The sequence below is a fragment of the Anabrus simplex genome, chromosome 2 (assembly GCF_040414725.1).
Source record: "Anabrus simplex isolate iqAnaSimp1 chromosome 2, ASM4041472v1, whole genome shotgun sequence".
Taxonomy (NCBI): Eukaryota; Metazoa; Arthropoda; class Insecta; order Orthoptera; family Tettigoniidae; genus Anabrus; species Anabrus simplex.
In genome coordinates, this window is record NC_090266.1 from 730547162 (window position 1) to 730573434 (window position 26273).

General features: G+C 40.6%; 1 protein-coding gene across 8 annotated transcripts in view; it reads left to right on the forward strand.

The window, feature by feature from the left end:
- Window positions 1-26273, forward strand: part of Ssdp (Sequence-specific single-stranded DNA-binding protein) — an 831184-nt gene that overhangs the window by 332276 nt on the left and 472635 nt on the right. For all 8 annotated transcript variants that reach the window (XM_067141370.2, XM_067141374.2, XM_067141371.2 and 5 more), the window contains exon 5: window positions 5596-5637. In XM_067141370.2, coding sequence (XP_066997471.1) covers window positions 5596-5637 — 42 coding nt within the window. The remainder of the gene's footprint in view (window positions 1-5595; window positions 5638-26273) is intronic.

Genomic DNA, 26273 nt, shown 5'->3' on the forward strand with positions numbered 1-26273 from the left:
TTTATGTGTCCTCATGAAAGGAATTCAACTCCTTTACACTCCCGCCGTCCAAGATGGTTTCCCCCCAAAACGCGTTTTTCCTTGTTTTTAAAGGAGATCCAAATACGAATTTTCACGTCTGTAACAACTTTAGTTTTTATTAGATGTATGTATTCTCATTCAATTAATTCAATTAATTTTTCAATTCTTTCACCCCCCTCTCCCCATTCATTGGATTTTCCGAGAATACGTATTTCTTTATTTTTAAAGCAGATTGCAAATATCAAATTTCACGTCTGTAACATCTTCATTTTTAAGATATCAGTAGCCTAATTAAAAGAATTCAACACCATTTTCAGTCACTTTTACCCCCCCCCCTTCACCCAAGTGGTATTTCCGAAAGCTAAAAATACACGTTTCTTTATGTTTAATAGAGATAAAAAAATATCATTTTTCACTTCTGTAACATGTTAAGTTTTTTGAGATAAACTGTAAAAATTCCTATTTTAAAATTTCACCACTTTTGAGTTCCCCTTAAGTGGAGTTTCCAAACACAAATCACCTATGTTTCTTTAGATTTACAGGAGATTACCAACACCCACTTTTTACGTCTGTAACATTTTACGTTTCCAAGATATTCTGTAGATATAGTCTTTCAAAATTTGTCACTCCTGTTTAACCGCCATTAATTGGATTTTCCAAAACTAAAAAATACGTGTTTCTTTATTTTTAAAGGAGATCCCATATACAAATTTTCAGTTCTGTAATATCTTTCGTTTCTGAGATATATGTATCCTCATTAAAGGCATTCAACCCATTTTTCACCCTTTTACACCCCTCCTATTGGGATTTACAGGAAACAAAAAAATACGTTTTCCTTTATTTTTAGAGGAGATTCTAACTACCAATTGTTACATCTGTAAATTTTAAAGTTTTAAGATGTATACACACTCATTTTAAAAAATTTACCCTCCCCCCTTTTTACCCCCCAATATTTGGATTTTCCAAAAACGAAAAAATGCGTGTGTTTATTTATTTTTAAAGGAGATTCTAAATACCAATTTTCACATATATAACCTTTAAAAATTTTGAGATAGATACACTCATTTTAGAATATTACTCCCTTTTCACCCCCCCCCCTAAATTGGATTTTCCAGAAACAAAAAATACGTGTTTCTTTATTTTTAACGGAGATCCCAAACACCAATTTTCAGGTCTGTAATATCTTCAGTTTCTGATATATAAGTACCCTCATTAAAGGCATTCAACCACTTTTTAGCCCCTTTTCACTCCTCCTATTGCGATTTTCCGAAAACAAAAAAATACGTGTTCCTTTATTTTTAATGAAGATTCTAAATACCAATTTTTACAGCTGCAAACTTTAAAAGTTTGGAGATATAGATTCACTCATTTTAAAAATTCACCCCCTTTTCACCCTCCCATTAATTGGATTTTACAAAAACAAAAAAATACGTGTTTCTTTATTTTTAAAAGAGATCAAACGTACCAATTTTCAGGTCTGTAATATCTTCAGTTTCTGAGATATAGGTACCGGTATCCTGATTAAAGGCATTCAACACATTTTCCCCATTTTCACCCTTTTTCACCCCTCCTATTGGGATTTTCTGAAAACAAAAAAATACGTGTTTCCTTATTTTTAAGGACGATTCTAAATACCAATTTTTACATCTGTAAACTTTTAAAGTTTTGAGATATAGAGCAACTCATTTTAAAATTTCACCCCCGTTTTCACCCCCTTAGCGAAGGAATATCCCAAAATCCTCTCTTAGCGAGCACCTACGTCTTAATATGAATATATCCCCAAAATTTCATCTCTTTATGTCCAGTAGTTTTGGCTCGGCGATGATGAATCAGTCAGTCAGGACAAGTTATTTTATATATATATAGATTATTATTAGCGGAAGCCTTAACTTGCTCATTAATTTTTTAGGCCCTAAACGTAAACCAAAGCAGACTGCATGTTTTGTGGCTTTAAATCGTGCAATAATAAGCTATAGGCCCTTCCATTTTAAGCAGAATCCGATCCGCATTATTATCATTATTATTATTTATTTATTTATTTATTTATTTATTTATATTTATTTATTTATTTATTTATTTATTTATTTAAAGAGTAAATTTCACACCAGAAATTGTTCTGTTATTTTGTAGACGTTGATTTGGCGAACGAAACATAATAAATCTCTCCAATATAAATTTGAAATGTGTTGTGTGCACTCTAATGTGTAAATTGTGCTTACTATGTTTTTTTGTAATCATTACTCTCTTTTGTTGTTTACATGCATTTAGTTCTTATAATATATTATGTTTAATTTATTTTATATGACTACTTCAATCATTAATTACTCGCTCGAGACCTGCGCTGACCTGCTGGAAAACATGCATTATTTACAACTTTAGTATGACATCTCACACGAAACTAGGGTTTATCTAAAATTCTGTGAATGCTGAGGAACCATGTCCCTGAGCTGTGCGCACCGAGTATACGTGGCTGTTAATCACAACGACGTCCAGCTCCATGGCTAAATGGTTAGCGTGCTGGCCTTTGGTCACAGGGGTCCCGGGTTCGATTCCCGGCAGGGTCGGGAATTTTAACCTTAATTGGTTAATTTCGCTGGCGTGGGGGCTGGGTTTATGTGTCGTCTTCATCATCATTTCTTCCTCATCACGACGCGCAGGTCGCCTACGGGAGTCAAATCAAAAGACCTGCATCTGGCGAGCCGAACTTGTCCTCGGACACTCCCGGCACTAAAAGCCATACGCCATTTCAATCACAACGACGTAAGCCCCTTACGTGAACCAACAAAACTGTAAATAATAATAATCCCCCGACAAACTTTGCTTTAAATGATGACTTATCTTGCCAATGCCACCAACGACCATACCTGAACATACAGAGCTGCTATATGTATTTTACCTTGTTATTAGCTGGGCTGAGTGGCTCAGACGATTGCGGCGCTGGCCTTCTGACCCCAGCTTGGCAGGTTCGATTCTGGCTGTCCGGTGATATTTGAAGGTGCTCAAATACGTCAGCCTCGTGTAGGTAGATTTACTGGCACGTGATAGAACCCCTGCGGGACAAAATTCCGGCACCTCGGTGTCTCCGAAAACCGTAAAAGTAGTTAGTGGGACGTAAAGCAAATAACATTATTACCTAGTTATTTTTTCTCTTTTTGCTGTAATATGTTAATGATTGTATATTGTTGATAGCCAAATGTCTTAAGGATGAAAGCAAAAAAAAAAAAAAAAAAAAAAATGAAGCTGCTACTCCAGAAGTTCCGTGGCCCCTATTTCGGTACTTACAATGGCCATCATGTGGGTAGTTTCCACAGCATATCTCCTTTCATATGCTCACTTATTATTGCTGCCATGATACAGTTACGACAAATTCGTTTTAGGGATTAAGCGAGATGTTTTGCTAATGGAAGTCAAAGAATGCTTAGGTATAACACAACTTGCAAATATAAAAATAATTATTGACGGGCTGAGTGGCAAAGTTCGCTAGGTGTTCTTTTAATTAAGCCCTATGTTGAAAAGGCGAATTATGCCGATCCCTCACTCATTCTTTCCTTATCACGCTGCTGGAAGAAACTTCTTCGATCCGCCACCCTGGTCTAGGGGTTAATTTGTAATATTTCTAATTGGTGGGCCTGGGTTTCATTCATGGCTCTACTTTATATTTAAGACTAGGTCAGGAACGGCATGCACTCAGTCTCCCGATTTTGGGATCGAATCCCTGCACAGTTAGTACAGATTAAAAGTGTTCACCTGCAACAGATCCATGTCAGTGGGCTTTACTGGTTCGTTAAATAATCAGTTTTCAAGCGGGGGTGGGGTGGGGTGTCATTCCTACACTTCGACATCTCTTAAAACTTGTGGTAATTCAAATTATATCCACGCACTTATTATTATTATTATTATTATTATTATTATTATTATACATTTATAGTATGCATAAAGGAGCCCACCTGGTGGTCATGGTCGTTAAAACGTCAAGTCTGGATGTTCTGACATCGTGGTTAGCCGGTTCAACACCCGTTGGTCGAAGAAATATTCACCATCAGAATGTTGGCCGGCAGGGTAGGAGAGGTGGTGGTATATAATTTCTAGATTGCGTGCCAAAAGCCTGGATTCAATTCCAGACCTATGGAGTGAGGGCTTATGACGTTGTTGATTGTGATTCGTCCGTCGGATGCTTGGTGTTATTCGACAGGAGTCGGCTATGTGCCAGCACCGGGTTTCACCTTCTCCCTTCCTACTATGGATTTATAGTCTTCTATTGAAAATGTGTACATGCTCGGAATCAGTTATTTGGAAGTCTGTCTCGGTATATAGCATTGAAGAGTTTGGTCTTTATTTGTTGAGCGTTGTGTTCCTTCATAGATGAAGGTGATGTGTACTGACGTAAATTAAGCCCTATGTTGAAAAGGCGAATTATGTCGATCCCTCACTCGGTCTTTCCTTATCGCGCTGCTGGAAGAAAATTCCTCGATCCGCCACCATGGTCAGTGGGTTAGTTTGGAATATTTCCAATTGGTGGGCCTGGGTTTCATTCATGGGTCTACTTTATATTTAAGATTAGGTCAGGAACGGCATGCAGTCAGTCCGGGGAACACAACTGAGGAGAGTTCCTCCCTCTTCTGCTTGAGGTTAATGCTGGGATAGCACCTAATATACAGGCAACGGCCCAGTTAAATTTTAAAAAAATATCAGATTAATTTTACGAGCACAAAGTACAACAAATAAATACACATACACGCAGAAAATAAAGTGGTTCTACTTTTAAAGATTTTAAAGAGACTTTATAGTCGCACTGTTTCAGTGAGAATCTTACTTTATTTTTTTACATCTTTAATTGATAAAGTACAGCAGAAATCGGATTTAGCATAGGTTAAAGCCGTCTTCATTCATCGGGGAGTAGAAAATAAAGGAACATTGTATCTGTCAGAAATATTGCACTTCCTCTTCATGGTCTTTTTCCCAAATACGAGGTATTGGCAATTTGAACGGATTTAGCTTAGTTTTACGACCGAGTGCCTTTCCCGACGCCAACCCTATGTAAAGGGATGCACAGTATTTAGTATTGTATGTTTCTGAGGTGATTTTTCGTGTGATGTGATTATGTAGTTGAAGATGTGTATTAATACGAACACAAACACCCAATCCCCGAGCTAGAAGGACTCAACCAGACGCAGTTAAAATCTCCGACCCGCCGGGAATCGAATTCGGGGCCCTCTGAACCGAAGCCCGAAGGCCATTTCGCTGACAATTCAGCTAAAGCGCCGGACACCCACTTTTACTCACTTCGTTTTTCTGACCCATAACCTATTTGTTTGCTCTGCATTATCCCCTTGTTTCCTTGTTTGGTTGTTGTGTAATTACAACTTGGGTAAAGGTTTTCCTTGAGCGAGTGACATTTCCGGTGCAATTGTTTCTGTGTTTTTGAATTAGTTTCAGAACGTGGGTTTGTCAGATGACAGTGATGGCAACTTTATAAGCACGTGATGCTCCCATACCAGTAGGAGTGATGCATATACGTCCCTAAATCCGATTGTTACTTTCTTTCACTGACGTATTCCTTTCTTCTCTTTTCAGGGATTTGTAAACTCTGGCTACGGTGTTAACGGCATTGCACACGTGAGTATATTGCCTAATCTGTTTATTGAATGTTTGGGACCATGGATTCTTAATGTGGTGTTTGTCATGTCATGCCTTACAAGTCCTATTGAATGATTGTTACGAGGACATCGACATTTCCAGTTTACAAAGTTTTCAGAACAGGAGCCATCTCGTAGTGAAAGAGAAGGTTCGCTCGTGAGAATTTCATGTGGATTTTATATCCGTGACATCTGAATGTGGTGTTATTCATGCCTTGAACGTTCAGCTGGATAACTGTTACGAAGACATCGACACTTCCAGTTTACTAAGTTATCAGAACGTTAAGCATCTCGTAGTGAAATAGAAGGTCCGTTTACGAGAATTGAATGTTTAGTTTATATCAGTGACACCAGAATTTTTTGTCACAAATTATTCGTTTCTGCAGAAAGATATTTCTGAACTTGAACTTTGTAATCGAATTTGTGTACTTTCTGTTAATATTATGCTTTTGTTTTTTGAGAAAATGATTTCATGCAGTTCATTTTCTTATGCATCCAGCTATACAGTAGAAATACGCTATTCATTCACTTTGAAACGTTATTGATCAGCATCTACGAATTTAGTCCTATTTTTTAATTTTCTGTGGTACAAAGCCTCTTGTACTTACAGCGCATTTCGGACGGACCGACTGGAATGGTAAGCTAGGTTTTCGATGGGTGGGTTGCTAGTTGCTTTGATGATGATGATGATGATGATGATGCTTTTTGTTTAAGGAGGCCTAACATTTAAGGTCATCGGCCCGCTAGTTGCTTTTACGTCGCACCGACACAGGTGTCTTATGGCGACGATGGGATAGGAAAGGCCTAGGAGTTGGAAGGAAGCGGCCGTGGCCTTAATTAAGGTACAGCTTGGTGTGAAAATTGAAAACCACGGAAAACCATCTTCAGGGCTGCCGACAATGGGTGGGTTGTATTAGATGTTGCTCTTGGAGGTTTGTGTATTGGAAGCTAAGAACGTAGTGTATGTCTGAGATTTTCACAGTACTCCATTCGGGAGAGAAACTTCATTAAAAGTCCCTCTTCAGATAGTCACACTGTGTTTCCTTAAACAAGACCTTAAAGCACTTTACGACCTACTCAGACGTGTGCGCTGCTGTGAGGAATTTTGTCTTGGAAACTGTGTTTATTGTAAGAAGACTTCACTTTCATTGCTCATTCATATTCCCATATTGGTTTCTATTACAATTTGTTACAGTTCTCGTCTTGATATTTTCCATCACAGTTTAAAATATCGATACATTCGTACTTATTGTTAGTATGTTCCCCTCCAAAACCATGAAGTAATACACCTGTCTCGACATTAATGCATCTGTGTTGTTAGGAGGATATTTTAAGGTTTATTCTCTTGAGTTTTTCATCACACTTCAGGTGTTTCTTTCTGGTAGTTGCTTTTGTATTTTTACAAGTTGCTTTACTTCGCACCGACACAGATAGGTCTTTTGTAGACGATGGGACAGGAAAGGGCTAGGAGTGGTAAGGAAGCGAAGGGGCCTTAATTAAGGTACAGCACCAGCATTTGCCTGGTGTGAAAATTGGAAACCACGGAAAACCATCTTCAGGGCTGTCGACAGTAGGGTTCGAACCCACTATCTCCCGAATACTGGATACTAGCCGCACTTACGCTACGGCAGCTATCGAGCTCGGTCTAATAGTTTAAGGGTACGTTTATGCTGCAGCTTCGCTGCTGACAGAAGGATGCTCGCCCTAGCCCCTCGCTGCTGGCTGTAGCCAGGCTGCTCGCCATGGAGCTTTTACCCTGCAGCAGCCTCGGGCGCACGCTGCTGGCAGCTCTCAGGTGTAGTCGAAAATTCAAAACAGAGGAACTGATAGTTAAGGTGGTTTGTATTTTGTATAATTTGATTATAGATATAGAGGGCATGAACACTTTGACTACGGAGACGTACTTCCAAGTGCTACCCCGTCGAGGAGAAACAACACAGCTCCAGCTGGAGCTTTTGAAGTGCGGAATAAATTCAGAGATTTTTTTAACGAGTGAGTCGCAGTTCTGTTGGCGAGTGTATCTTACAATAATTTGGTGTACTGAATGTGAAATAAAAATGTAAAATGCTTCGCCTGGATTTATCAGTGCATTTCTACTGCGGGAGTTGATTGAAGAATGAAGCTACAAATGCTTCATTTCGTAATTTAATAGTGTACTTTCGAATAATGTAAAATAAGGGATTATGGAATATCTCATTTTGACTTTAGTTAGGTCTCCTAAACAAAATGTGCTTACAGATTGAATCGAACTTTCCATGAAAAAACGAGGTACTTCATACACCTGCTTGTAATGATAGAGGTCCCCTAAATAGCAAGAATAAAACAACGGTGTTGACGTAATCGTTCAGCATTCTTTTGCCACGTCATTCCATAGTCTGATGACGATGATGAGGATGATGATGATGATGCTTGTTGTTTAAAGTGGGCTAACATCCAAGTCGTCGGCCCCTGATGGTACGAGATGAGACGAAATGGATGAAAAGTTATAAACCCACTGACTAGGACTAGAAAATGATAATGATGAGGAAAATTATTATGAATTTAAAAGAAGTAGTGGATCTAATTCGCAATGCCTTTTTTCTTCTAAAATTAAAAAGAGTAAAACGTAATAAAATTGAATAAGGCACTGACATAGAAGTAAAATAATATATTTAATTCAAATTAAAAATACACAACGATAAACACATAGTCAATAGAAAAAAAATAGGTTTTTTGCTACTTGTTTTACGCCGCACCGACACAGATAGGTCTTATGGCGACGATGGGATAGGAGAGGCCTAGGAATAGGAAGGAAGCAGCCGTGGTCTTAATTAAGGTACACCCCCAGCATTTTCCTGGTGTAAAAATGAGAAACCCCGGAAAAAATATTCAAAGCCGCTGACAGTGGGGTTCGAACCCACTGTCTCCAGGATGCAGTCTCACAGCTGCACGCCCCTAATCGAATGGCCAACTCGCCCGGTAGAGTAAAATAGTAGTTAACAATAAACCAATCTAAACACAAATAGAAACTTCACTTTTAAACACGATAAAACAAGCCACTCTCCCTTATAAAACGTAGGAAAAGGTCTACTGGCCGCTCGTCATCTCATGAATCTTTTTTTTTTTTTTTTTTGCTTTACGTCGCACTGACACAGATAGGTCTTATGGCGACGATGGGGTAGGAAAGGCCTAGGAGTTGGAAGGAAGCGGCCGTGGCTTTAATTATGGTGCAGCCTCCGGCATTTGCCTGGTGTGAAAATGGAAAACCACGGAAAACCATCTTCAAGGCTGCCGAGAGTGGGACTCGAGCCCACTATCTCCCGATTACTGGATACTGGCCGCACTTAAGCGACTGCAGCTATCGAGCTCGGTCGTCAATCCTTTTATCCATATGAACCTCTTATGATGATTCGCATGCCGCTGGTTCCAAATCGCATTGCGTTCGAAGACAGGTTGAGATAGCAAGAGAAGAAGAGTGGGAGAGCGGGTGACCTTGAAATAATCAATCACAGTCCAAGTTACAGGATAGCCGGCGATTTGGCAGGCTCGAAAATCAAACGTGTTTGAGACCATGAATGTGGCGAGGATAGCAGCCAGCAGCGCAGCTATGAGCCGGGCTCCAGGGTAAAAGCACCGATTGAGATCCATTGGTTTGTTTAATCATCCCCTAACATCGAGCAGCGAGGCTTGGCGATGTGCCAGCAGCCAGGCTGCAGCACAAACGTACCCTAACGTCGCACTAACACATACAAGGTTTTCGGGGTCTCAAGGATGGGAAGTGACTTACGATTGGAAAGGAAACGACCGTGGCTTTACTTAAGGTACTGCTCCATAATTTGCCTGGCATGAATATTGGAAAACGCGGGAAAACCATTTCTTGAATTTACAAACTCATAGGGACATGATCCGAATACGCAGCCAACTCTCTGGGCCAGTCCAGATAACTGCTGGGATAGTACCTTATTTCATTTCCTAATAATAATGTTATTTTTTTACGTCCAACTAACTACTTTTTGACAGTTTTCGGAGAGGCTGAGATGCCAGAATTTTGTCCCGCAGGATCATTTCCTAGTATGCGTATCGTAGTTGGTAGGAGGTTGTCACCTTACCCGATTGGATGGGGAAGCTGAGGCCCGATCAGTATAAAGCATAAAGAGAATACACTACAGTTAAGGCCTTGCTTCTTGAAAATCGTGATGGCCGATTTCCGTTTAATTGGACGTAATTCTACCCTGTCTTTGCGTTCTGTGTTTGTCTTATCAGTCGTAATACGAGTATATCAAAGAATAAGATGAAAAATGGCATCCCTGAGGATGGTTTATCCGTGATTTCCCATTTTCACACCAGGCAAGTGCTGTGGCTGTACCTTAAAGAAGGCCCCAGCCGCTTCCTTCCCATTCCTAGGCCTTCCCTATCCCATCATCGCCATAAGTCCTATCTGTGTCGGTGCGCCGTAAAGCAATGAGCGAAAAATGGCATCCAGAAAAGGAAAGAAGTATTGAGACTCACTGACGTGTTATATTACCATAACCGATATATCACCGATTACAAAGAGCAAAACTGTCCTAATTTAAATGAATTGTGATACAAATGTTGATGTTTCACAAGCGATAATATTATACATTATGTTTTGGGTTTTGGTCGCTTCGTGTGCCAGGGTCATATGAATATCTTATGACAGATAGATTTCAACTAAAAGAAACATTATATACAGTTATTGTACGTATGAACAGTATAGTATCGATATATCGATGAGGTTATATATATATATACACTGACTGACAGAGCAAATGCAACACCAAGAAGGAGTGGTCAGAAATTTATGCCAAATGCAGGGTAGACTGACGTCACTGAGGTATGCTCATGATGTGAAATGCGCCGCTGTGCTGCGCACGTAGCGAACGATAAATGGGACACGGCGTTGGCGAATGGCCCACTTCGTACCGTGATTTCTCAGCCGACAGTCATTGTAGAACGTGTTGTCGTGTGCCACAGGACACGTGTATAGCTAAGAATGCCAGGCCGCCGTCAACGGAGGCATTTCCAGCAGACAGACGACTTTACGAGGGGTATGGTGATCGGGCTGAGAAGGGCAGGTTGGTCGCTTCGTCAAATCGCAGCCGATACCCATAGGGATGTGTCCACGGTGCAGCGCCTGTGGCGAAGATGGTTGGCGCAGGGACATGTGGCACGTGCGAGGGGTCCAGGCGCAGCTCGAGTGACGTCAGCACGCGAGGATCGGCGCATCCGTCGCCAAGCGGTGGCAGCCCCGCACGCCACGTCAACCGCCATTCTTCAGCATGTGCAAGACACCCTGGCTGTTCCAATATCGACCAGAACAATTTCCCGTCGATTGGTTGAAGGAGGCCTGCACTCCCGGCGTCCGCTCAGAAGACTACCATTGACTCCACAGCATAGACGTGCACGCCTGGCATGGTGCCGGGCTAGAGCGACTTGGATGAGGGAATTGCGGAACGTCGTGTTCTCCGATGAGTCACGCTTCTGTTCTGTCAGTGATAGTCACCGCAGACGAGTGTGGCGTCGGCGTGGAGAAAGGTCAAATCCGGCAGTAACTGTGGAGCGCCCTACCGCTAGACAACGCGGCATCATGGTTTGGGGCGCTATTGCGTATGATTCCACGTCACCTCTAGTGCGTATTCAAGGCACGTTAAATGCCCACCGCTACGTGCAGCATGTGCTGCGGCCGGTGGCACTCCCGTACCTTCAGGGGCTGCCCAATGCTCTGTTTCAGCAGGATAATGTCCGCCCACACACTGCTCGCATCTCCCAACAGGCTCTACGAGGTGTACAGATGCTTCCGTGGCCAGCGTACTCTCCGGATCTCTCACCAATCGAACACGTGTGGGATCTCATTGGACGCCGTTTGCAAACTCTGCCCCAGCCTCGTACGGACGACCAACTGTGGCAAATGGTTGACAGAGAATGGAGAACCATCCCTCAGGACACCATCCGCACTCTTATTGACTCTGTACCTCGACGTGTTTCTGCGTGCATCGCCGCTCGCGGTGGTCCTACATCCTACTGAGTCAATGCCGAGCGCATTGTGTAACCTGCATATCGGTTTGAAATAAACATCAATTATTCGTCCGTGCCGTCTGTTTTTTCCCCAACTTTCATCCCTTTCGAACCACTCCTTCTTGGTGTTGCGTTTGCTCTGTCAGTCAGTGTATTAAGCAATGTTGCTATAAAGGAAAATGATGACTTACCTGATATCGATCAGCATGCTGCAAGAGAGGAAATGCCGTACATAGATCTCCCAGAAGTGGCTGCAAAGGAAGGACGGAGGGAGAAAGTACTGCAGTGCGAACTGCAATTATTACCAACTTATTCACATACTATGTACCCAGGTTATTCACTGTTTGTGCTGTGTGCTCTGAATTGATACAAAAGTAACTTACTCAGAAGGAACTTTCTCTGCAGTTCTATTTTGTATACATTTCGTTAATATTGCTTTGAGTGGAGATTTTTTCTCAATGAAGTTTTATTTTGAAATGCTGCGGATCCCATACATTTTTCGGCTAAAGTAGTTGCTATTTCACAGTTGTTGGAAAAATATAAAGTTTCAGTTATATTTAGGAAGTGTATAATCATTGGCGTAGAGCTAGCTATTAGCGTTAATTTTTCCTTCAGAACTTATTAATGTAACAGTGTACAGAAAACTGTTTTGGTACCGTAAATCTTCTCCCTTCGAAATCTATGTTGGTGAATTCTGAATGACAGCTAATGGTCGTTCCTTCTGCATATGAATGGCTGTTTATTTACTGTGCTTGTTTTTACATGATGTGACCTCCCGCAAAGTTTACATGTGTTACCGGTTAATGACATTATTTCATAAGCCTATTGCAATTGGCGAACATCGATTTAACGATACTTAAGTAGTTACTCTTTTTTAAATATAATGTTTACTCAGAAGGCCATGACTGAGACATGCCTAAAATTATTGACATTAATTATGCGTTGTACAGCATTACAGTGGCACAGTTAATGTGTAGCACCTCAGCACGGAAAGGATAAATAACATAGTATTCAAGTGGGCGAATGGACTCTGTCGTTGATTGAAGATTTCACCAATCAAATGTCGTTCCCATAATTCAAGGCAGAACATCTGTCTTGAATTATGGGAGTGACGTTTCATAGAGTAAATCCTAGCCAGTGGCAGAATCCATGATTTAACACATAGAATAACGCGACTTATGATGTAATATGAATTTTTTTTGTTAGTGGCTTTACGTCCCTCCGGCACAGATTAGTCTTATGGCGACGATGGGATAGGAAAGGCCCAGGAGTTAGGAAGGAAACGGCCGTGGCCTTAATAAAGGTACATCCCCAGCAGTTGCGTGGTGTGAAAATGGGGAACCACAGAAACCATCTTCAGGGCTACCGACAGTGGGTTTCAAACCCACTGTCTCCCGGATGCAAGCTGCGCGCTCCTAACCCACGGCCAACTCGCCCGGGTATCCCCCTTCCCTTGATCACTAACCAATTATTTTCTCACTAGCCAGACCTAACGTATCGAGACCAATGGCTCTGTCACTAGAAAAAATTATTCCATACACACACATAAAGAAAAAATAAGCATTTATACGAACATAGAACGTACCTGAATTGCGATGTCCACAAACACCGACGTCCATTTTCAACTTGCTATTATTAACAACTTAGTCACGTAATACTGTGCGTATTGTGATTTTTACAATTACATTTAAAGTGAGAAATAATTAATATTAGCAAACTACTTCAGTGATTAGATTTATTATAAAGTTCGATAAGGTGAGGTGTAGCCTCTGTATTTAAAACACTGGTTGTTAGATCAATAGATATTAAATCTATATTTTTGGTAAGCATATTTCTGAAGTATTATGGATCTGTAATTGACGAAACCATGAGTTTACCATGTTTATAGGTTATAATACAGTTTCTGAAATAATGAAAATGAGGAAAATAATTCCGATAAATGAGATCGTTGATCAATCTTGAAACAATATTTCTTTGAAGTGTAACTATCTGGATAATTAGAGTAACGTCGTGGTATACCAGCTAATCCTAAGAAATGTTGGTGAAAGAATGTTAAGTTTACACCTATAAATATAGTTGTAAATTGGATTTTTTATAATTTGGGTTTAATGTCAATCCTGTAAATAAAGGATATCATTGGATAAATTCGGCTATAATTGCAAATACTCCTCCTACAGATAGAACATAGTGGAAGTAAGCAACGTTGTAATATGTATCGTGAACATTAATATCAACTGAGGAATTAGCTAATAATCTTACATTTTAATTTCACACATTTCACTTTACACTTCACAACCTCAAATGCTTAATTTTGAAGACTTTTGAACTGAAGTTATTTTATTCTATTATCCATTTCTAAATTCCGCACTTTATGTTCATGTTCACGTTCTAAATACTTCAACCTTTTAGCATAAAATTATTGCTTTAATTCATACAAACTGTTGCCTCTCTTCCTTCCGGACGCTGAACTCGATGCTTCATGATGGGGCACACTTTCTTTTGGAGGAAGCGCACTGTTATCAACAGTAATTTCCTTTATCACACCTTCCTCACCCACTTCCACATCCTCTCCTACCTCTAATAACACTTCTAGTTGCTGCCTGCCCGAGTCATCTACCGCAGGATGGAAATTCTGGTCGTCATCAAAAGGATTTGACAATGGCAAAAATTGCTGCTGTAGCGAACCAATTAACTTTTCTTCCGTACTACTCAGTGTGGAAATACCAGCACCGCCTCTGCCTGTTTTATGTAGTTCAGTCTGAAAACATAAAACAAGTTCGTTACAATGAGTATCATATTAATGTACATTGATTAGATGATATGAATTATTATAAACTGCTTTTCCCACAAAATAAAGAAAGTAGTTGACACTTACCTTCTCATTTGCGAGTGATTTCTTGGTCCTCTTCTGGATATTCTCATAGCATAACCTGAGACATTTCCAGTCTCTCTGAATGCCCATACTACTAGAATTGAACTCGGCTTCAATTTCTATCCAGGCCTTCTCTTTCAATTTTGATGTCACCATATCGGTTCTTTTATTTTCTATTATATGTTTGTACTTTGATAGTACAATATCCACCAGATCGTCCTTTTCTTTCGGTGTGAAATTCGCAGAACGCTTCTTTGAATTTCCTTTACTTTGCGAGATCACAATATTATCTTCTCCTTCTTCGACAGTCACGGCAGTTTCGTATTTCATTTGTTGACAGTCACGGCCAAGTCAATCCCACCATTTAAGTATTATCCAATGGGCCGAGCTATTTCGTATGTAATTTGTTTTGCGGTGTTGCCACGTCCACTTTTTTGAACTCCCGATTACATTTGAACTACACATGTGTAAACCGAGTTCAGTTTTATACAACACGATGAAGTCGTAATCTCAGTTCATTTTCAGAACTAAGTTCTTAATTTTTTTTTTTTACCAGGGTTGTTTATAGTCGCTTTAACTCCAAGGTCTTATCGTGACTCTGACATATGGTTACAGAATAATAATAATAATAATAATAATAATAATAATAATAATAATAATAATAATAATAATAATATAATTATAAACATGTAAAGGAAAAAATAAATAAGTATAATATAATTAGATTTTGGAGTGCAAGCCAGTGTCCTTGAGGAAGTTGATGACTTGATGACTCAGTGCTGGAGAAGACAGTGTCAGTTCCATTTCCTTAGGTATGTTGTGGTGTTGGCGCCAATGGTTATACAGCTGACATTCTGAGATGATATGCTTGACAGTGAGAGAGCAGTTACATTTACTGCAGGTGTTAGGTTGTTTCTTTTCTAGGAGATAGTTGTGGGTGATCTTTGTGTGTCCTATCCTTAGTCGGGATATTAAGACTTGTTCCTGTCTGGTGAGGTTTTGGGGAGGATATGTTCTCGTAGATACCATTTTAATTTTTTGGAGGTTGCTAGTGTAAGTTTTAAGTCAGTTCATTTTCCATTGTTCGTGTAGTTTGATTTTGATACAAGCGATGATATCAGAATGTGGCGTGGCAATTTGACAGTCGTTGCTTGGACGACTAGTAGCCTATTTTGCTGCTTGATCAGCTGATTCGTTGCCTGGTATTCCTCTGTGAGATGGTATCCACGTAAAAATAACATTTTTTCCTGCAATCTTGATCTTGTGGTACAGTTTTTGAATTTCTTTAACAAGGAGGTGTGTTGTTGATGGATTTTGTATTGAAGTTAATGCATTTTTGGAATCAGAGAATATGATGAATCAGTTATTGTAGCTTGCTTTAGAAATATGAATCATGGCCTGTTTAAGAGAATACAGTTCACTTGTAAAAACTGTGAAAAGATCTGGTAATCTGTATAGCTTGCTATAGTCTTTATATTTCACTGCACAACAATTTCTCTCATTGAATTTTGATCCGTCAGTATAAATTGCACTATATGATGAGTATCTATTACAAATTTCATTAAATAACTGTTGGGATTTCGCTGTGTCCGTTTGAGCTTTAAGGTTGTTGTTCAATTCCGAGTTGATTGGAGGCAAATGAGCTTTCCATGGAGGGGTATCTAGCGAGTTGTGTGGAAATAAAATGGGTGGAAGGCTGAGGTTTAGTTCTTTGAGAAGATTGTATTTTCTGATGTTAAAGGGTTGGGGTTGAGATCCAGTTAGTTTTCCTTTGTTTCTTTGAAAGTAGGCGTTTTTTCAAGTATTGGTTACTTGAGCCAGCTATCTTGAGTGCGTATGTCAAAATCAGCTGTTTACGTCTGATTTCAAGTGGTGGTTCGTTGGCTTCAATCTCTATACTAGCTATGGGGCTGGTGCGATGGGCTCCTAGGGCAATTCGAAGAGCTGAAGATTGGATGGTATCAAGGATCTTAAGAGTAGATGGTCTGGCAGAACAATATACTATACTGCCATAATCCAGTTTGGCTCTGATTGTGGATCTGTGTGTGTTCATTAGGACATGGTAGTCTGCTCCCCAGTTTTTTGCTGAGAGAATTTTCATGATATTCATTCTTCTTTGACACTCGTCTTTAAGATCTTTAAGGTATGGGGTCCAGGTGAGCTTGTCAACAAATAAAAGTCCTAGAATTTTAATAGTTTTAACTGATTCAATTTTATGGTCTTCCATATATAATTCAGAGTTAGGGATGATATGTTTATTTTTGGAGAAGAGAATACATTTGGTTTTAGTTTTAGAAAATTTGAACCCTGTGGTTTTAGTCCAGTTTTGAATATTTACAATTGATTCTTGTAATAGGAGTTGAGTCGTCGTAATGTTTTTCCCTGGGCAGAAGATGATCAAATCGTCAGCAAAAAGGCAACACTTAACTGGTGAGTGGATATTAGAGAATATACCATTAATTGCCACAAGAAACAGTGTTACACTGATAACTGATCCTTGTGGAACTCCATTGTTGATTACTACTTCCTTTGACAGCATTCCATTTACTCTAACTTGAATTCGGCGCATTTGGAGAAAATTATAAATGAAATATAGGGTATTTCCAGATATATTATGTGTCATTAGTACTTTGATTGCATAGTCTTTCCATACCATGTCATATTCCTTATTAATATCTAAACTGACTGCTATTAGGTGTTGGTTATTGAGGAACGCTTCCTGTATTTGAGATTCCAGATTTATGAAAGTGTCTGTTGTGGAGTGTGCTTTACGGAACCCGTTTTGCACATTACTGAAGAAATTTATGTTCTCGAGATACCAGCGTAATCTTTTGTTGACTATTTTCTCCATGAGTTTACACATCGCATTAGTTAAAACAATATGGCGGTAATTTTCTGCAATTGAGTTGTCTTTCCCTGGTTTGGGTATTGGAACTACAATGGCATTTCGCCATTGACCAAGAAATGTCTTAGAGCTCCATATGTGGTTGAAAATGGCCAGAAGATAATTTATTGCATTTAGTGGAAGGTGTTTTAGAAATTCATAAGGGACCGTATCTGGGCCAGGACTAGATTTGCCACATTTGTCAAGTTCAGTCATTATTTCCTGTAGTTGAAAAGCATCGTTTAGATTATAGTTGGGGTCAGAGATGGCTTTCCTTAGATCAACGGATTCACTGGATTTCTTTGTATGGAAAAATTCGGGATCATAAATTTTGTCACTAGAGATTTCGGCAAATGTGTCAGCTAATTTATCAACGATGTTTTGAGGTTTGTTTATGAAGGTTCCATCAACCGAGTTTCTGAGGGAAGTAATGTAGAAGTGATTATATTTGCCATTTATTCTTTGAAGTTTATTCCACATTTCCTTTTGTGGGGTTTGGGAACTTAGCGAGGAGACAAATGATAGCCATGAATTCTTTTTGCTGAGTTTAATTTCTTTTCGAGCGATTGCTCTACATTTCTGAAATTGGGTTTTATTTTCAGGTGTGGGTTTTCTTTTGTAGAGGTAGAAAGCGTGATTCTTATTCTTAATAGCCTCCTTACAAGTGTCGTTCCACCAAGGTACTGCTTTCTTAAAGGAATTTGAGATTACTTTTGGAACACTCATGTCCGCAGATTTAACAAGAACTTCTGTGAAATCTTGAACAATGGTATTTATATGCTTAGAAGCGAAATCATTTGGAGGGGTTAAGTCTTTTAAGTGATTATTGACTGTCTGCCTAAATTTCGTCCAATCTGCCTTATTTATGTTCCATTTAGAGTTGTTAATAAATGAGTTGACAGAAGAATTTTTATTATTGATTAGTATCGGGAAATGGTCACTATTTCTTTGGAGTGTTGAATAAACAGACCAGTTGAAAAGGGTTGCTACGTCCGGTATGCAGATGGTTAGGTCTATACTACTGCAGGTGCCGTGGGCTATGTCAAAGCGAGTTGGAGCAGTAGAGTTCATTAGAATTAAATGAAATTCATCAAGTATCTTTTCTATCTCTTTTCCTCTTGCATCAGAACTATGGCTACCCCATAACGCGTTGTGGCTGTTGAAGTCACCTACTAGGATGAATGGTTTAGGTAGTTGGTGGATAAGGTTTCGTAGATCGTCACCTTGAAACAAATAACTGTTTGGAATATAAACATTGCAGATACATAGAGAAGGTGGTAGTTGGACTGAAATTGCTACAGCTTCTAAATTAGAGGTGTTAACAGTAATTTCTTTGGCATAGATATTGTTTTTGATAAAAGTAGCTACTCCTCCACTCGCTTGATTCACATTAGTTCTATTTTTGTGATAGACACTGTATAGTCTTAGATTGGCAGCAAAGTCGTTCTGAAAGTTTGTTTCTTGGAGACAGATAACATATGGTTGGTGTTTATTTATTAGGAGTTGTAGATATTCTAACTGTGATCGATAACTGTTAAGATTCCATTGGATTAATATTGTCATAATAATGATCAAAAGCAGAACGAGGTTTATCTCCATTGTTATACTGGGAAGGAATTGTCGTCACTGGAATAGTCTGGCGTTACATTGATATGCGTTGGGTCTTCACTTTGACTGGTGGATTTCAGTAGTTTTTTTACTATTCGAGTGCTTTTGTTTTTTATGCCTTTATCGGTATAGTAAGGATAGAGTTTTTGAAGGGCTTTAGCAAGACCTTCTATGTCTTGTGTGTAGTTTGAAGCAATTGCTGATATGTCCTTGGCACCAACTGTATTTTCAAGGAAGGATTGGAGCTGTAGGTAGCTGAGGGGGAATATTGATGGGTCGGCTTCCAGAACTTGTTTTACTGGCAGGAGCATATCACTAATTGATTTTTGCGTGTCTGTCTTGGGTTTCTTGGAAGTGTGATTTGTCTTACGGTTTTCGATTTGTTCAGGAGAGGCCAGTGTGGATTTGTTGCTATCAGGAGGATTTGGATTAGTCGTTTCACTACTAGCTAGTGAAATTGGCATTTTACATCCAGGAAAATTCACTGTTGTAGGGGTGGCGTGTGTTTTCATAGGTGCTGCAATTTCTCTCTCAATTTGAATTCTGGAGGAGGGAGGATCATTACAGACTTGGCTAAGTGCTAAGTCAGGGTTGGTCAGTGAAGTGGCTTCTTGAATAGGCCTATCTTTTGGGAGAGAGCTAGAAGTACCGATGTCTGTTTTGGGGTTTTCGATCTCTGACTTTTGTGAAATCTCTTGGAGCTGAGGAAAATGGTTCGATGAGGATTCATCTTTTGGAAGTGATACGTTGTTAGGACAATCCTTGGACAGATGTCCCTCGGTATGGCAAAGAAAACAAGTGGGTGAGTCGGATGATATGTAAATCCAGTAGTTTTTACCATCGTATTCAAGATGAAGGGATTCGGGGAGTTTATCAAAGTCTTCATTTTGAACGTACATTTGTCTTAGAAAGCTTATAATGTGGGAGAATCCTGGAATTGACCAACATGCTCTGATTGGGGTAATCCTAGACATGATGTTCACACCGAGTTTTAACAATTCATCTTCAGTAACATAGTTTGGGATCACAGGACAGACGTTGGATAATATAATATGCTTGTTTTTGTTAGAAAGGGTCGTGTTTCCAGTGATACATTGTTTATTAAGATCTTAGGGTTTGTCAGTATCAGATCTTCAACAGTTTTCTTACTAGAGAGAAAGATGCATATCCTTCCGTACGATATACGTGAAACAAACCGAATGTTGCTAGGGGTTTTAAGTTTACCTATAACTAGTACATAATCCCTTGATACTGATCCCATCATGAGATTCGAATTACAATAGCTTGTTCTTTGGAGGGGTACGACTGTATTGCAGCAGAATAGCCGAAGCTTGAATTACGTTCGTTACTAGGCCTACTTGTGACGGTTGTCATTTGGTTACCTGATGCACTGTTAGGATGTGGAGGGTTATTTACGGTGTTGTTATTATCTGTTGGCTTACTTGGTGTCTGTTGAGGAAAAGTATCATTGATTTTTTCATTCACTGAATTCGATAGATGGCGACCTCTATCAACAGAGGTGGCCATTTTGAGTGGGTCAACAAAGGGTTTTAGGTTATCTGTATAGTTCTTCACTTCTCACAATGACCACGGATATAACTTCAGGTATCTTATTTACAAGAATGTAGTAGGTGATCTAAGTATTTACTTCTAATCACTCTTACACTGATGTAACGATTACAAACCTCTATTATATAGCAAAACGTGAGCAAGATATTTACTCGCGAACATCTTCAGTCACTGCCTTCTCGATCCTAATGAAGTTCTTAATTGATCTCCGGTCAGATGTCTTTACACAACCGGGCCTACGAATACCGACTCACTGACTGCTGGAAGATGCAACACCCTATCTCCAGCTTGGGACATTCCCCCACTACGAGAAGACTTCCTGTATTACACCACGCCTTGTGCCTTCATTTCTCGTTATTTAATCTCTGTTTTATAAAAGAAGCATATGTATATGCCGTTATATATGATAACCATATTTTAATTTGATTACGTACTCTTCCGAACTCTCTAAATGTAATAAACTGAAATAAAATTAATGCGACGTACTACTTTTCTTCAAGCTCGCATACACTCGAGTGAGTGCGACGGCTGCTTCTCCAATCAACTACGTCTATGTCCGCGTGCAGAGGTAAAGTGCTCCGCCTATTTGTTTACATCAGGATTAAACTCTTGTGAAAAGCGATATAGCGCAGCTCTGAGCTTGCACCCAGGAGATAGTGGGTTCGAACCCCACTCTCGGCAGCCCTGAAGATGTTTTCCGTGGTTTTCCTTCTTCACACCAGGTAAATGCTGGGGCTGTACCTTAATTGAGGTCACGACCACTCCCTTCCCACTCCTAGGCCTTTCCTGTCCCATCGTTGCCATAAAACCTATCTGTGTCGGTGCGACGTAAAAGCCAATTGCGATAAATGCATGGAGTTAGGAGAACAAATGAAGGACTCGGAGCAAAATAGTGCAATGCCGCATTTTGCTCTTACTGAGCTTGTAGTCTCCAGATCATCGCTAGGTGCAGCACTATCCAATACCTCTGTTACAGGTGGGCCGGCACAAGGTTGCACTTGACAGCTGTAATTCATGTTGGCGCCACTATAAAAATTAAATGAAGAACGTCACCCGTCAATCAGAATCGCCAATCTACTACGTTTTATGTGAGATACAGTTACGCATTTTATTCATGTTAATTCGTCTTTAATTCCGTGTAGTGCTTATACAGAAATGAGCATTAAAAATATTATAACGTTTAAATTACCCACAAAATAAATACGAACTATTTTCAGTTGATTGTTGTTGGCAATATGGGTAGTATAGTGGCGCCATCTATAACTAGCTTGACAACCGTATTGAAGTGTTGCCGTTTTGTCTGTCGCCGTTAGCACGTGGTCAGGTGTGATTCGCGCGTTTATGAAAGTTTTGTTTTCTTTCTGAGATCATCATGGAATTTTATTTTAACGAATGCAGTGTGATGTGACGGAAAATACAACATGGTCATGAACCGCGAAGTGATAATCCTTTGCGCCGCAGAGTGACTCTTAATAGACATTAGAATTAGTGCGGAGAACGCGTGAGTTTTACGAGAGGGAGAGGAAATTCGTACGTTTGTAAAGCCGCCTCTCTGTTCCTGCAGATCAAGTTGTGGAACGCATATGTCAAACATTAGGGCTTTCAAAGCTTACTGTTATTCAGACAAGAGTCGGCACGGATGAATAATTGATGTTTATTTCAAACCGATATGCAGGTTACACAATGCGCACGGCATCGACTCAGTAGGATGTAGGACCACCGCGAGCGGCGATGCACGCAGAAACACGTCGAGGTACGGGGTCAATAAGAGTGCGGATGGTGTCCTGAGGGATGGTTCTCCATTCTCTGTCAACCATTTGCCACAGTTGGTCGTCCGTACGTGGCTGGGGCAGAGTTTGCAAACGGCGTCCAATGAGATCCCACACGTGTTCGATTGGTGAGAGATCCAGAGAGTACGCTGGCCACGGAAGCATCTGTACACCTCGTAGAGCCTGTTGGGAGATGCGAGCAGTGTGTGGGCGGGCATTATCCTGCTGAAACAGAGCATTGGGCAGCCCCTGAAGGTACGGAAGTGCCACCGGCCGCAGCACATGCTGCACGTAGCGGTGGGCATTTAACGTGCCTTGAATACGCACTAGAGGTGACGTGGAATCATACGCAATAGCGTCCCAAACCATGATGCCGCGTTGTCTAGCGGTAGGGCGCTCCACAGTTACTGCCGGATTTGACCTTTCTCCACGCCGACGCCACACTCGTCTGCGGTGACTATCACTGACAGAACAGAAGCGTGACTCATCGGAGAACACGACGTTCCGCCATTCCCTCATCCAAGTCGCTCTAGCCCGGCATCATGCCAGGCGTGCACGTCTATGCTGTGGAGTCAATGGTAGTCTTCTGAGCGGACGCCGGGAGTGCAGGCCTCCTTCAACCAATCGACGGGAAATTGTTCTGGTCGATATTGGAACAGCCAGGGTGTCTTGCACATGCTGAAGAATGGCGGTTGACGTGGCATGCGGGGCTGCCACCGCTTGGCGGCGGATGCGCCGATCCTCGCGTGCTGACGTCACTCGGGCTGCGCCTGGACCCCTCGCACGTGTCACATGTCCCTGCGCCAACCATCTTCGCCACAGGCGCTGCACCGTGGACACATCCCTATGGGTATCGGCTGCGATTTGACGAAGCGACCAACCTGCCCTTCTCAGCCCGATCACCATACCCCTCGTAAAGTCGTCTGTCTGCTGGAAATGCCTCCGTTGACGGCGGCCTGGCATTCTTAGCTATACACGTGTCCTGTGGCACACGACAACACGTTCTACAATGACTGTCGGCTGAGAAATCACGGTACGAAGTGGGCCATTCGCCAACGCCGTGTCCCATTTATCGTTCGCTACGTGCGCAGCACAGCGGCGCATTTCACATCATGAGCATACCTCAGTGACGTCAGTCTACCCTGCAATTGGCATAAAGTTCTGACCACTCCTTCTTGGTGTTGCATTTGCTCTGTCAGTCAGTGTATGTTGATAACCTTCTCATTGAAATTTGGTATCTTTCTCATAAAAGTAGTTTCCATTGCCAGCATTGCCAGAGCTGTCAGTCTTTCTTCACCCATAGTGCTGCGGAGGTACGTTTTTATCCTCTTTATGGCTGAGAAACACCTTTCTGGTTCACTCTTGGTAGTTGGCAGAGTTGCTGCAATGCGAAGAAGTTTCACTACTTCTGAAAGTGATGACTGAACATTGTTCGAGATGATGAACTGAAGCAGCTAGATAGCACCAGGCAGTGATATGAATGCTTCTCTGGAGTATAGTTCAGTGTGTATTTTATCTTTGTCAAAAGTAGGAAAAAGTCGTACACAGTCATTTAGCTCTTTCTCAGGAAAATCTGATTTGAAGGAAGAAAAATTTGATGGCATCACCAGAGTTGACATTTTGAGATAATTTATAAATTGAAACCGGCTATTTGCCTGGGTTATGATCACATCACAGACTTCCTTGGCCGCAGACACTCTTGTCACAGTTTTCTGAACATGGCGTCCTTTGTTTACATTTCCGGTTTCTGAATTTTCGTTGGAGTCCAGTATTGTATTTCTCACATCATTAACAATTTCAACAAAGTTTGAAACATGGCAACGTATTTTTGCTACATCTGCCTGCCGATTTTGAAGTTGATTGTATAAAATATTAACATGAGGCATAATATGATGAAAGAATTTCAGCCAGAAGTTGAACTCTTCATCCTGAATGTACTTGTGCAAAGCCGATGCTTCTCTGATTGTGATGACACTTGAAGACTCAGATTCCATCAGTAGTTCAAAGCAATCTATTAAAGTGTCTTTTTCCTCGAAAACAGTATTGACTGTTCTCGATTTAAAATTCTATCTTGTGGCTCCAGCAGCAGGTATCCGTTTAGCCACACAAGAGTCTAAACCAGACACTTCTTGGGGTGATCGGGAAAAGAATGCCGGTATTGAAGACAAATTTGCAAAGAATGTTCTTGCTTTCGAGTTTTGCTTAGCAGCTCTCTCCATTATCAAATTAAGTTGGTGTGCAAAGCAGTATATAAAATGGGCGTTCGGGTATACTTCCTGCCACTAACGGCATCACTCATAACAGACGCGCCTTCGTACGTCTGGGCAATGTGTTTATTCTTCTTGTCTTTCAGAATAACGCCAAGCTGGGAAAGAATACATTCTGAAATAGCCTCTGCATTTTGACCAGAAGGATTAAAAAATCCTCCAAACCGTTCTATGACATTACCTTGCGAATCACAGTACCTTAGAACAAGAACCAGCTGAAATCCATCTGGCACATCCGTCATCTCGTTAGCCGTGACTGCTAAAAATTCAGACTCCGATATCTTTTCCAAAATAGCCTCTCCGCATACCTCCAGCATACACTGCAACAATTCTTCCTGGATCATTTTCGATGTTCCTTTGAAACACGAAGCACTCTCTAGATGTGACTTAAAAACAGAGTCTAGTTCACTCCTATATTTAATTAAATTCAGAAATATACCAGGATTCTCGGAGTCTGGCCTCTTGTCATGTCCTCTCAACGCCAGTTCGTTTGACCCACAAAACTTAATACAGTTTATTATTCTGGATAGTACTTGCCGATTTTTGCTTACTTCATTGTTATGGCGTGTACAGATTCCTCATAGGCCTTACTTAAACCCTGGCGCACATCTACGAAACCTAGAAGAGCTAAGTCTAGCACACTGTTCACATGTTTTTCTGATTGTTCATGTTTCTTTAAGTCTCTTCAGATCACGAACTCCTGCACCAACCTACGCACTGTTTGTTCCTTCACTGGCACTTCCAAAAATAAGGCGCGGGAAACAAAAATGTGCATTTTGAACTGCGCACCCACACAACCATTCATCTTTACTATATACGTCTGGATTGAAAATTCTTGTGTACTCTTTGTCACGGCTCTTACCATTCTGGCAGATTTTCAATTCTGGGTATGTCTTCCTCGAGCTTAACTATCACAATTTTCATTTAGGGTTAAACTGTTAAGTTTGATAGTTTTTAAAAGCTGCACTGAATTAACACTACTCATGTTGTTGTTAGAACTTCTACTGTCGCGATCGGTGGACAACAAATAAGACACACTGGTTTGCAAATGCATTTAGACCGCTGTATGTCTTTTCACGAGAGTTTAATCCTGATGTAAACATGGTATGTTCACGCCTCCGGCAAAGAAAGAGTTGTGATTCGCTGAGCGTGTAGTACCGACCTCCACCCCGTCAACGTCTCGTGTTCGGACGTACAGGGCTGCGCATCGCATACGAATTCTGAATAAACGACTAAACCTGGATTCTGTTCACTTAGTTTATTGACCACATTCACAATGCACTGCCCATGGTCACTTCTGAGCGGTTTTCCTTTTTGTGCTTCACTACACGCGATGGTTCTAGTTCTTGCTCCATTTCTCTCACTATGAATACTGACCCACTGACTGCTGCTGCAAGATGCAACACCTTATCTCCTCACTGTACAGCTTGGGATTTTCCCTCACTACGAGAAGACTTCCTGTATTACACCACGCCTTGTGCCTTCATTTCTCGTTATTTAATCACTATTTATAATAAAACACACATATATGTATATGACAACCATATTTTAATTTGGTTACGTACTCTTCCAAACTCTCTAAATGTAATAAATTAAAATAAAATAAAATGAAATGAATGCGACGTACTAATT